This window comes from Gymnodraco acuticeps, unplaced genomic scaffold, assembly GCF_902827175.1.
Source record: "Gymnodraco acuticeps unplaced genomic scaffold, fGymAcu1.1, whole genome shotgun sequence".
In the NCBI taxonomy this organism is placed as follows: Eukaryota; Metazoa; Chordata; class Actinopteri; order Perciformes; family Bathydraconidae; genus Gymnodraco; species Gymnodraco acuticeps.
The window spans coordinates 19,132-32,537 of NW_022991852.1; the positions used below are offsets into that span (position 1 = coordinate 19,132).

The 13,406-nt window shown below is 47.1% G+C and overlaps 1 protein-coding gene across 1 annotated transcript; it reads right to left on the minus strand.

Moving 5' to 3' along the window:
- Window positions 1-248: 248 nt before the first annotated feature.
- cep43 (centrosomal protein 43) lies at window positions 249-11,603 on the minus strand (the record flags this gene model as incomplete). The annotated part of the gene is given in 3 exon segments (XM_034199886.1): window positions 249-385; window positions 11,050-11,137; window positions 11,570-11,603. Coding segments are annotated over 3 exon segments (203 nt in total), but the record flags the coding sequence as incomplete, so codon positions are not given.
- Window positions 11,604-13,406: the final 1,803 nt, after the last annotated feature.

The window sequence follows — 13,406 nt, forward strand, 5'->3', positions numbered from 1 at the left end:
GTCGTAGTCTTTAGTCCAACATGGCGTCCTCTGGGCTTCAGTCGTATTCTTTAGTCCACCATGGCGTCCTCTGGGCTTCTCTCTCATCTCTTCTCACGGATGAGTCGCTGATATTAAAGATTGAATCAGAATAAGATATCTAACCCTAACACTAAACTTAAGCAAATAGTTTATGGAAGAAAGGTCAGAAATAAACGTTTGAATATCTGAAGATCCTTCGTCTGTAAAACAAAGACACATTCACCATCTTGCGTAACACATTCATTTATTTCATCGTCAAACTGTACAGGTGCATGCTGGGAGTTCAGGGCACCGCCTCCATGTAATCTGCACCGTGACTGAGAGACAGCTGAGAGACGCTCAGGTCCTGCGTAGCGTCCTCCATCTGAAACACACAGAGACACACAGAGACACACAGAGACACACAATCAGAAAAACTGTAACTGTTCCTATTGGACAGTAACTGTTCCTATTGGACAGTAACTGTTCCTATTGGACAGTAACTGTTCCTATTGGACTGTAACTGTTCCTATTGGACAGTAACTGTTCCTATTGGACTGTAACTGTTCTTATTGGACTGTAACTGTTCCTATTGGACTGTAACTGTTCCTATTGGACTGTCACTGTTCCTATTGGACTGTAACTGTTCCTATTGGACTGTAACTGTTCCTATTGGACTGTAACTGTTCCTATTGGACAGTAACTGTTCCTATTGGACTGTAACTGTTCCTATTGGACTGTAACTGTTCCTATTGGACAGTAACTGTTCCTATTGGATTGTAACTGTTCCTATTGGACAGTAACTGTTCCTATTGGACTGTAACCGTTCTTATTGGATTGTAACTGTTCCTATTGGACAGTAACTGTTCCTATTGGACTGTAACTGTTCTTATTGGATTGTAACTGTTCCTATTGGACTGTAACTGTTCCTATTGGACTATAACTGTTACTATTGGACAGTAACTGTTCTTATTGGACAGTAACTGTTCTTATTGGATTGTAACTGTTCCTATTGGACTGTCACTGTTCCTATTGGACAGTAACTGTTCTTATTGGATTGTAGCTGTTCCTATCGGACTATAACTGTTACTATTGGACTGTAACTGTTCCTATTGGACAGTAATGGCGCGTTTCCACTGCAGCGGGGTAGCCCCGTTTAAGCGTCCCTAAGCGTCCTCGCTCTGGCCTCGAGCTGCCTCGCTGGCCGGCCCAGGCCGTGGCGCATTTCCATTACAGTTTAGGACCTGGGGTAGCAACGCAGTGTAGGCGGGGCGATCGGCTTTGTTTTTGTTCACATTTCGAGTTGTTCCGTCGAGCTCCCGCTGGATTTGATCATCCCCAATGAGATGTAGGAACGTCGTCACCTCCTCGGTCGACCACGGTGTGCTTTTCTTATTAGACGTAGCCATTTTTGTAGCTCATCCGTTTACAAAATGCTGTTTATAAAAATGCTGCAAGCTTGCTTCTAAATATATATGCGACGCTAGGGATGAACTTGCACGCGATCTTGTAACGATTCTCTCTGACCAATCAGCAGTCGAGAGTGTTGACGTCACTAGTTCAGCCCTGGCCCTGGTCTGAGGGAACCACGATTTTATGAGGCCGGAAAAAGAGGGAAAAAGTACCCGCTGGCCGGTACTAGGCTATATGGAAACGCCACCAAAAACCGGCCTGGCCGCTTGAGGACGGTTAAGGACGCTTAAACGGGGTTACCCGCTGCAGTGGAAACGCGCCATAACTGTTCCTATTGGACTATAACTGTTCCTATTGGACAGTAACTGTTCCCATTGGACAGTAACTGTTCCTATTGGACTGTAACTGTTCCTATTGGACTGTAACTGTTCCTATTGGACTATAACTGTTCCTATTGGACAGTAACTGTTCCTATTGGACAGTAACTGTTCCTATTGGACAGTAACTGTTCCTATTGGACTGTAACGGTTCCTATTGGACTGTAACTAATAGGTCCTGGATGGATATCCTCGTGGATTCATCTTCCTATTATACACACATGCATTTCCAAACATTTGGACTACCTATGTTGCAAATGTATTATCTTTTCAATTTACACACGGCATCTATTGCACGTCTGTCCGTCCTGGGAGAGGGATCCCTCCTCTGTTGCTCTCCCTGAGGTTTCTCCCATTTTTCCCTTTAAACTGTGGGTTTTCTTCGGAAGTTTTTCCTTGTACGGTGTGAGGGTCTAAGGACAGAGGGTGTCGTATTGTCATACTGATATTTTGTACAAACTGTAAAGTCCACTGAGACAAATGTAACATTTGTGATATTGGGCTATATAAATAAACATTGATTGATTGATTGATTGATTGATAACTGTTCTTATTGGACAGTAACTGTTCCTATTGGACTGTAACTGTTCCTATTGGACTATAACTGTTCCTATTGGACAGTAACTGTTCCTATTGGACTGTAACTGTTCCTATTGGACTGTAAACTGTTCCTATTGGACTATAACTGTTCCTATTGGACTAACTGTTCCTATTGGACAATAACTGTTCCTATTGGACTGTAACTTTTCCTATTGGACTGTCACTGTTACTATTGGACTGTCACTGTTCCTATTGGACTGTCACTGTTCCTATTGGACTGTCACTGTTCCTATTGGACTATAACTGTTCCTATTGGACTAACTGTTCCTATTGGACTGTCACTGTTACTATTGGACTGTCACTGTTCCTATTGGACTGTCACTGTTCCTATTGGACTGTCACTGTTCCTATTGGACTAACTGTTCCTATTGGACAATAACTGTTCCTATTGGACTGTAACTGTTCCTATTGGACTGTCACTGTTACTATTGGACTGTCACTGTTCCTATTGGACTGTCACTGTTCCTATTGGACTGTCACTGTTCCTATTGGAAAGTAACTGTTCCTATTGGACTGTAACTGTTCCTATTGGACTGTAACTGTTCCTATTCGACAGTAACTGTTCCTATTGGACTGTAACTGTGTGCATCTGGACCCGGTGACGACATTACCTATTGACGCAGCAACCACTGTAAGTTATATTCTTGTTTAATTAGACTTCTCGGTTTCATTTATTCGACTCTGTATAATTGTTATTGTACCTTAAACGGCTAAATCGCTTTTGAGAGATTTTAAATCTCAGATCTGCTCAGGCGAAACCTGCTTCACAGGTCTCAGCACTCAAGCCTGCATTATTAATATAGGCAGGGCCAGTCTATTGTCGCCCATCAGCTGTAGATAGTTAACTAATTAGAGGGGCGTGCCCCTACAGCTGTGAGAACTGAGCAATCAGGCGTCCATTTTAGGTATCACTTTCCTGGAGCGTCAGCTTCAGCGTCAGACAGCCGAAGACTGACAAAGACATTGGAGTCCTACAGGAGTAAGACTGACAAAGACATTGGAGTCCTACGGGAGTAAGACTGAGCAAGACATTGGAATCCTACAGGAGTCACGAGGGAGGCAAAGAGGAGGCAAATCCTACTTTGATTGATCTAAGTATCGCTGGTGTTTTTATTTTCTATTTTGTTTCATTTTATTTTGTTGTTTAGCCCCTCATGCTATAATCATGTGTATTTTCTCCATTCCTGTTCATGTGTCTTCTCGCAATTATCACTGGCCCCGTGTATCTCGTAATCGATATAACCGGCCTGCTCTCGGCTATCCCACGTGCTCCACTGAGATCCAACATCTAGTTTCAGGTGGCCTGTGGAACTGCCAGTCAGCTGTTCCTAAGGCTGACTTCATCTCTGGCTACGCCTCCCTGCAGTCTCTGGATTTCCTTGCTCTCACTGAGACCTGGATTACTCCATCCAACACATCCACCCCAGCAGCTCTCTCCACTGCATATTCCTTCTCCCATACACCCAGACCCTCTGGCAGAGGAGGTGGCACTGGTCTCCTGCTCTCTCCCAAATGGAGCTTTTCCCTCTTCAAGCTACCTAACTTCACTTCTTCCACCTTTGAGTTCCATGCCGTCACAGTAACCCATCCTATACAGTTAACCATTGTTGTTCTCTACCGTCCACCAGGCGCCTTGGGGGACTTCTTGGAGGAATTAGATAATCTCCTCTCACTCATCCCTGAAACTGGCCCTCCCACTGTACTTCTCGGAGACTTCAACCTCCAGACGGGGAAGATAGACGAACTAACATCTCTGTTAACCGCCTTTGCTTTCTCACTGTCTCCATCCCCACCGACTCATAAAGCTGGCAATGTCCTTGATCTCATATTCTCAAGGAACTGCGCTACTTCTAACTTCTCTGTAAACCCGCTCCACACATCCGATCACTTCTTCATTTCATTCTCTCTATCCCTTTCCAAACATAACAAACTAATCTCTTCCCATCCTACACTTGTCTGCCGTAACCTTCGCTCCCTCTCCCCCTCTACCTTTGCCTCGTCGGTGCTCTCAGCCCTCCCTTCCTCTGACTCGTTCCAACTCCTGCCTCCAAACTCTGCTGCAGAAACTCTCCTCTCTACTCTCTCATCCTCTCTGGACTCTCTCTGTCCTCTCACATCTCGGCAGGCTCGTCAGTCCCCTCCTGCTCCCTGGCTAAATGATGCACTGCGTGCTAATAGAACCGTCCTTAGGGCAGCAGAGCGGAAATGGTGGAAATCCAAACACCGTGACGACCTCCTAACCTATCAAGCTCTCCTCTCCTCTTTCTCTGCTTCGATCTCTCAGGCAAAAAGCACTTTCTTTCAAGATAAGATCCAATCTTCCTATTCCAATCCTAAAAAAATATTTTCCATCTTCTCCACCCTCTTGGACCCTCCAAAAGCTCCTCCCCCCTCCTCACTTCTGTCAAGCGACTTTGTTACCCACTTTGAAAAAAAGGTTGATGATATTCGCTCTTCTTTTTCTGACTCACCTCTACATTACATTACATTACATTGCATTTAGCTGACGCTTTTGTCCAAAGCGACTTACAATAAGTACATTCGACCAGGAAGACACAACCTTGAAGAAAACAGAATCATATAAGTATATCAGGTTTCATAGAGCCAAACATTTCAAGTGCTACTCAACTGGCTTTAGGTAATCCAGTCCTTTATTGGTATAAAAGTGCTTCGTTAATCGTTCTAACGCTCGAAGTGGAGTCGAAAGAGATGAGTTTTCAGTTTGCGCCGGAAGATGTGCAAGCTATCTGCCGTCCTGATGTCAATGGGGAGCTCATTCCACCATCTTGGAGCCAGGATAGCAAACCCACGTGTTTTCGCCGATGGGAACTTGGGTCCCCCTCGCAGCGAGGGCGCAACGAGTCGTTTGGCTGATGCAGAGCGTAGTGCACGCGCTGGGGTGTACGGTTTAACCATGTCCTGGATGTAGGAAGGGCCAGATCCATTCGCAGCACGGTAAGCAAGTACCAGTGTCTTGAAGTGGATTCTAGCAGTTACCGGAAGCCAGTGAAGGGAGCGGAGGAGCGGAGTGGTGTGGGAGAATTTAGGAAGGTTGAAAACCAGACGAGCCGCTGCATTCTGGATGAGCTGCAGAGGTCGGATGGCACATGCAGGTAGACCAGCCAGGAGGGAGTTGCAGTAGTCTAGGCGTGAGATGACGAGAGCCTGGACCAGAACCTGAGTCGCTTTCTGAGTCAGCTGGGGACGTATCTTCCTGATGTTGTAAAGCGTGTATCTGCAGCAGCGGGTTGTAGCAGCGATGTTTGCAGTGAAGGACAGGTTGTTATCTAGGGTCACACCCAGATTCCTTGCAGTCTGAGTCGGGGAAACAACTGAGGTGCCGATGTTGATTGTCAGGTCAAGAGTGGGACAATCTTTTCCCGGGAGGAAGAGCAGCTCAGTCTTGTCAAGGTTGAGTTTGAGGTGGTGAGCAGACATCCACTGAGAGATGTCAGCTAGACAAGCAGAGATGCGTGCGACGACCTGGGTCTCTGAGCGGGGAAAGGACAGAATTAATTGGGTGTCGTCAGCGTAGCAGTGGTAAGAAAAACCATGCAGGCTAATGACTGATCCGAGCGAGTTTGTGTACAAGGAGAAGAGGAGGGGACCAAGAACAGAGCCCTGAGGGACCCCCGTAGTTAATTGACAAGGGTCGGACTCAGACCCTCTCCAAGTCACCCTGTAGGTACGGTCTTTCAGGTATGAGGTGAGGAGGGAAAGTGCAGAGCCAGAAACTCCAAGTTTTTGGAGAGTGCGAAGGAGGATCTGATGATTCACCGTGTCGAATGCAGCAGACAGGTCCAACAGGATGATGACAGAGGAGAGGGATGCAGTTTTGGCAGTGTGCAGTTCCTCCGTGACAGCAATGAGAGCAGTTTCTGTGGAGTGACCTGCCTTGAAACCAGACTGGTGCGGATCCAGAAGGTTGTTTTGATGGAGATAACAGGAGAGTTGTTTAAAGACAGCGCGTTCAAGTGATTTAGACAGGAACGGGAGGAGAGAGACAGGCCTGTAGTTTATAACATCAGACGGGTTGAGAGTGGGTTTCTTTAGGAGAGGGTTTACTCTTGCCTCCTTGAGACTGTTTGGAAAGTGACCAGAAGTTAGAGAAGTGTTGATGAAATGGGTGAGAAACGGTAGAATATCAGGAGCGATAGTCTGAAGGAGGTTTGAAGGGATAGGGTCCAGAGGACAGGTGGTAGGGCGGGCAGAGGTAATGAGGGTAAGAACCTCACTTGGAGAGAGAGGGGAAAAGGAGGTTAGTGTGTTGGTGGAAGGAAGGTCTGGTGACCCAGCGGTGAGTAAAGGTGAGTCAGAAAAAGAAGAGCGAATATCATTAACCTTTTTTTTCAAAGTGGGTAACAAAGTCGCTTGACAGAAGTGAGGAGGGGGGGAGGAGCTTTTGGAGGGTCCAAGAGGGTGGAGAAGATGGAAAATAGTTTTTTAGGATTGGAATAGGAAGATTGGATCTTATCTTGAAAGAAAGTGCTTTTTGCCTGAGAGATCGAAGCAGAGAAAGAGGAGAGGAGAGCCTGATAGGTTAGGAGGTCGTCACGGTGTTTGGATTTCCACCATTTCCGCTCTGCTGCCCTAAGGACGGTTCTATTAGCACGCAGTGCATCATTTAGCCAGGGAGCCGGAGGGGACTGACGAGCCTGCCGAGATGTCAGAGGACAGAGCGAGTCCAGAGTGGATGAGAGAGTAGAGAGGAGAGTTTCTGCAGCAGAGTTTGGAGGCAGTAGTTGGAACGAATCAGAGGAAGGGAGGGCTGAGAGCACCGACGAGGCAAAGGTAGAGGGAGAGAGGGAGCGAAGGTTACGGCGGACAAGTGTAGGATGGGAAGAGATTACCTCTACTCACCGCTGGGTCACCAGACCCTCCTTCCACCAACACACTTACCTCCTTTTCCCCTCTCTCTCCAAGTGAGGTTATTACCCTCATTACCTCTGCCCGCCCTACCACCTGTCCTCTGGACCCCATCCCTTCAAACCTCCTTCAGACTATCGCTCCTGATATTCTACCGTTTCTCACCCATTTCATCAACACTTCTCTAACTTCTGGTCACTTTCCAAACAGTCTCAAGGAGGCAAGAGTAAACCCTCTCCTAAAGAAACCCACTCTCAACCCGTCTGATGTTATGAACTACAGGCCTGTCTCTCTCCTCCCGTTCCTGTCTAAATCACTTGAACGCGCTGTCTTTAAACAACTCTCCTGTTATCTCAATCAGAACAACCTTCTGGATCCGCACCAGTCTGGTTTCAAGGCAGGTCACTCCACAGAAACTGCTCTCATTGCTGTCACGGAGGAACTGCACACTGCTAAAGCAGCCTCCCTCTCCTCTGTCATCATCCTGTTGGACCTGTCTGCTGCATTCGACACGGTGAATCATCAGATCCTCCTTCGCACTCTCCAAAAACTTGGCGTTTCAGGCTCTGCACTTTCCCTCCTCACCTCATACCTGAAAGATCGTACCTACAGGGTGACTTGGAGAGGGTCTGAGTCCGACCCTTGTCAATTTACTACGGGGGTCCCTCAGGGCTCTGTTCTTGGTCCCCTCCTCTTCTCCCTGTACACAAACTCGCTCGGATCAGTCATTAGCCCGCATGGTTTTTCTTCCCACTGCTACGCTGACGACACCCAATTAATTCTGTCCTTTCCCTGCTCAGAGACCCAGGTCGTTGCACGCATCTCTGCTTGTCTAGCTGACATCTCTCAGTGGATGTCTGCTCACCACCTCAAGCTCAACCTTGACAAGACTGAGCTGCTCTTCCTCCCGGGAAAAGATTGTCCCACTCTTGACCTAACAATCAACATCGGCACCTCAGTTTTTTCCCCGACTCAGACTGCAAGGAATCTGGGTGTGACCCTAGATAACAACCTGTCCTTCACTGCAAACATCGCTGCTACAACCCGTTGCTGCAGATACACGCTTTACAACATCAGGAAGATACGTCTCCAGCTGACTCAGAAAGCGACTCAGGTTCTGGTCCAGGCTCTCGTCATCTCACGCCTAGACTACTGCAACTCCCTCCTGGCTGGTCTACCTGCATGTGCCATCCGACCTCTGCAGCTCACCCAGAATGCAGCGGCTCGTCTGGTTTTCAACCTTCCTAATGTTCCCACACCACTCCGCTCCTCCGCTCCCTTCACTGGCTTCCGGTAACTGCTAGAATCCACTTCAAGACACTGGTACTTGCTTACCATGCTGCGAATGGATCTGGCCCTTCCTACATCCAGGAATGGTTAAACCGTACACCCCAGCGCGTACACTACGCTCTGCATCAGCCAAACGACTCGCTGCGCCCTCGCTGCGAGGGGGACCCAAGTTCCCATCGGCGAAAACACGTGGGTTTGCTGTCCTGGCTCCAAGATGGTGGAATGAGCTCCCCATTGACATCAGGACGGCAGATAGCTTGCATATCTTCCGGCGCAAACTGAAAACTCATCTCTTTCGACTCCACTTCGAACGTTAGAACTATTAACGAAGCACTTTTATACTAATAAAGGACTGGCTCACCTAAAGCCAGTTGAGTAGCACTTGAAATGTTTGGCTCTATGAAACCTGATGTACTTTATGATTCTGTTTTCTTCAAGGTTGTGTCTTCCTGGTCGAATGTACTTATTGTAAGTCGCTTTGGATAAAAGCGTCAGCTAAATGCAATGTAATGTAATGTAACTGTTCCTATTGGACAGTAACTGTTCCTATTGGACTGTAACTGTTCCTATTTGACTGTCACTGTTCCTATTGGACTGTAACTGTTACTATTGGACTGTAACTGTTCCTATTGGACAGTAACTGTTCCTATTGGACAGTAACTGTTCCTATTGGACTGTAACTGTTCCTATTGGACTGTCACTGTTCCTATTGGACTGTCACTGTTCCTATTGGACTGTCACTGTTCCTATTGGACTGTCACTGTTCCTATTGGACTGTCACTGTTCCTATTGGACAGTAACTGTTCCTATTGGACTGTAACTGTTCCTATTGGACAGTCACTGTTCCTATTGGACTGTCACTGTTCCTATTGGACTGTCATGGTTCCTATTGGACTGCAACTGTTCCTATTGGACTGTCACTGTTCCTATTGGACTGTCACTGTTCCTATTGGACTGTCACTGTTCCTATTGGACAGTAACTGTTCCTATTGGACTGTCACTGTTCCTATTGGACTGTCATGGTTCCTATTGGACTGTAACTGTTCCTATTAGACTGTAACTGTTCCTATTGGACTGTAACTGTTCCTATTAGACTGTAACTGTTCCTATTGGACTGTCACTGTTCCTATTGGACTGTAACTGTTCCTATTGGACAGTAACTGTTCCTATTGGACAGTAACTGTTCCTATTGGACTGTAACTGTTCCTATTGGACTGTAACTGTTCTTATTGGATTGTAACTGTTCCTATTGGACAGTAACTGTTCCTATTGGACTGTAACTGTTCCTATTGGACAGTAACTGTTCCTATTGGACTGTAACTGTTACTATTGGACTGTAACTGTCCCTATTGGACTGTAACTGTTCCTATTGGACTGTCACTGTTCCTTGTTCCTATTGGACAGTAACTGTTCCTATTGGACTATAACTGTTCCTATTGGACTGTCACTGTTCCTATTGGACTGTAACGGTTCCTATTGGACTGTAACTGTTCCTATTGGACAGTAACTGTTCCTATTGGACTGTAACTGTTCCTATTGGACTGTTACTGTTCCTATTGGACTGTAACTGTTCCTATTGGACTGTAACTGTTCCTATTGGACTGTAATTGTTCCTATTGGACTGTCACTGTTCCTATTCGACAGTAACTGTTCCTATTGGACTGTAAATGTTCCTATTGGACAGTAACTGTTCCTATTGGACTGTCATTGTTCCTATTGGACTTTAACTGTTCCTATTGGACTGTAACTGTTCCTATTGGACTGTTACTGTTCCTATTGGACTGTCACTGTTCCTATTGGACTGTCACTATTCCTATTGGACTGTCACTGTTCCTATTGGACTGTCACTGTTCCTATTGGACAGTAACTGTTCCTATTGGACTGTCACTGTTCCTATTGGACTGTCACTGTTCCTATTGGACTGTCACTGTTCCTATTGGACTGTCATTGTTCCTATTGGACAGTAACTGTTCCTATTGGACTGTAACTGTTCCTATTGGACTGTCACTGTTCCTATTGGACTGTAACTGTCCCTATTGGACTGTCACTGTTCCTATTAGACTGTCATTGTTCCTATTGGACTATAACTGTTCCTATTGGACAGTAACTGTTCCTATTGGACTGTCACTGTTCCTATTGGACTGTCACTGTTCCTATTGGACAGTAACTGTTCCTATTGGACTGTCACTGTTCCTATTGGACTGTCATGGTTCCTATTGGACTGTAACTGTTCCTATTAGACTGTTATTGTTCCTATTGGACTATAACTGTTCCTATTGGACAGTAACTGTTCCTATTGGACAGTAACTGTTGCTATTGGACTGTCATTGTTCCTATTGGACTATAACTGTTCCTATTGGACTGTAACTGTTCCTATTGGACTATAACTGTTCCTATTGGACTGTAACTGTTCCTATTGGACAGTAACTGTTGCTATTGGACAGTAACTGTTACTATAGGACTGTAGTGTGCATTTGAGGTGGTGCAGGTGGAGGAGTATCACCTTGTCGCTGTTCTCCGGGCCCTCGATGGACACCTCCTCGATCTCCTCTCCGATGCTCAGCTCGCTCCTGGACAGATCTGAGCGATGGCTGCAACAGACAAACTGCATTAACTCTCTAGAACTCTTCTATATCCTCATTTAAAGAGTTCTGTGCCACCTTCAGGACACACTGTACACGTTAGCTGTGGTTCAGGTTTGAGGCTGTAGTGAACCCTGCAGCCTGTAAGGGGCGCTGTCACACATTCAGTGTGTTACTCATAGTGGGAATAAACTATACCTCCCCTCCAGGAGCCGGGAACACAGACAGGAAATTAGTATTTATTATTTAACCGCTCACAAACACAAAGATCTCAATTTATTCCAACGTTTGTAAAACTAATTATCAAAGAAGTCCTTTCGATGTTTGACTGAGAGATGTTTCAGATTCATAACGAGGACACAGAGAATAACGTAATGAATAAACCATCACAGGGTTGTTCAGGAAGGCAAAGCACAATGCAAACTAACACTGAAGTCTCACCTGTTGAAGTCGTCGTCATAGTCCTCGTCGCCCTCTGAGGATCGGAAACACAAAGAGTGAGCTGCAGGAACGATAGTTACGGTTGTAACTATGGTTCTATGAGTCCCGGATGACCGCCAGAGGCGGTGCTTTAGCACTGGATATGTCCATCACGCGCATGCACAGCTCGAGTACCAATAACAACAAAGTCACCTGTGACCCACGTGACACCGGCTATATCAGCCGGTGTCGTCAGAGGATCTGTTCCCAGAATCTTCTCGCGAGCACACAAGAATTCGGAGTGACAGGAAACTCTGGCGGTCATCCGGGACTCGTAGAACCGTAGTTACAGCCGTAACTATCGTTCTATTTCGTCCCTACTGACCGCCAGAGGCGGTGCTTTAGCACTGGATGACCTATACCAACCATGTCATGAAGAATCCAAGCACTTACTCACCTAGCTGGAAGCAGCAGAGCTTGGCAATAGGACCACACCCAGAGGGTGGGGAGTGGCGACATTGACCCGGTAGAACCTGGAGAATGTGCCAGAAGACACCCACGACGCCGCGGCGCAGATGGTCTCCAGGGGCACCCCTCTTAGGGCAGCCCACGATGTTGAGATGCTTCTTGTAGAGTGGCATCTCACCCCTGATGGCAGGGGGCGGCCACTGGCCCCATAGGCATGTGTGATGGTATCAACCACCCAGTGGGACAGCCGCTGTTTAGAGAGAGCACGACCCTTCCTAGTGCCGCCATGGCAAACGAAGAGCTGCTCTGACTGCCGTATACAGGCCGTATCATCGATATACGCCCTTAAGGCACGCACAGGGCACAGCAACTCAGGCGTGCTGCTCTCCTGTGGAATGTTAAAGCGTGCCAGCTGGATAGGCCGATTGGAGTGGGCTAGTGGAAGCACCTTGGGCAGGAACGCCACATTCGGCCAGAGGGCCTGGTTTTATTTATCCTAATAATTACAAAAGGTGTGCCTTATTATAAATATTTGTTTACATAAATTGTGATCAAAACGTTTGAGACCCACTGAGACAACTTAGACTAAAGTGAACTATCTAAACACTCAAGGGTCCTTTACCTGACTGAGCCTCTCAGTCTGACAGGACAGAACTCTCCCTCCACATTATTGTAGAAACAGCTTCTTATATCCGTTAGCGCAGCAGAAGCTAACAACATTCCCCGCCGGTACCGGTGCACCCCCTCTCTCCATCTATCTATCTATTTCTCTCTCTCACTCAGGCTGTGAGCTGCGGGCGCCTGATAAGCCAACATCCCCCACTTTCATCACCCATCGTACAGGGCAAATGGAAAATGTAACCGGGGTGAAAAGGGTGTTATCTTTACTTAATTATGAATGTTGTTACATCAAGGCTGAAAATTCGTTTTTTTTGTATTATATTTGTATTTCATCTTGTGGAAGTGCAGATCCGCTGCCCTCCACCAGGGGGTGCTGCAGCACCCCCAGCACCCCTACTTCCCACGGCCCTGCGGGGGAGTGCCCAAGGCAAGAGGCTCTGTGAAACACGGAGGAGCTGTGCGGACCTGGTGCCCCCCTGGTGGTTGAGGCAGCCGTTAGTCTGCCTAAGAGCCGGAGGAACTGGATGTAAGGCACCCTCTTGCCCAGTCTGAAGATGGGAAGATGGTGGGAAATGTCGTCCACACGACGAGGTGTCAGGTAGGCACTTATGGCGACCGAATCTAGGACCATCCCCAGGTAAGTGACCTGTTGGGAAGGGTCCAGGCAACTCTTCCGGTGTTCACTGTTAGGCCCAACCGGGATACGTGGGATAAGAAGCGCGCCGTATCCTGGGCCACTTGGGGCCGGGACGGCGCGCAAACCCCAGTC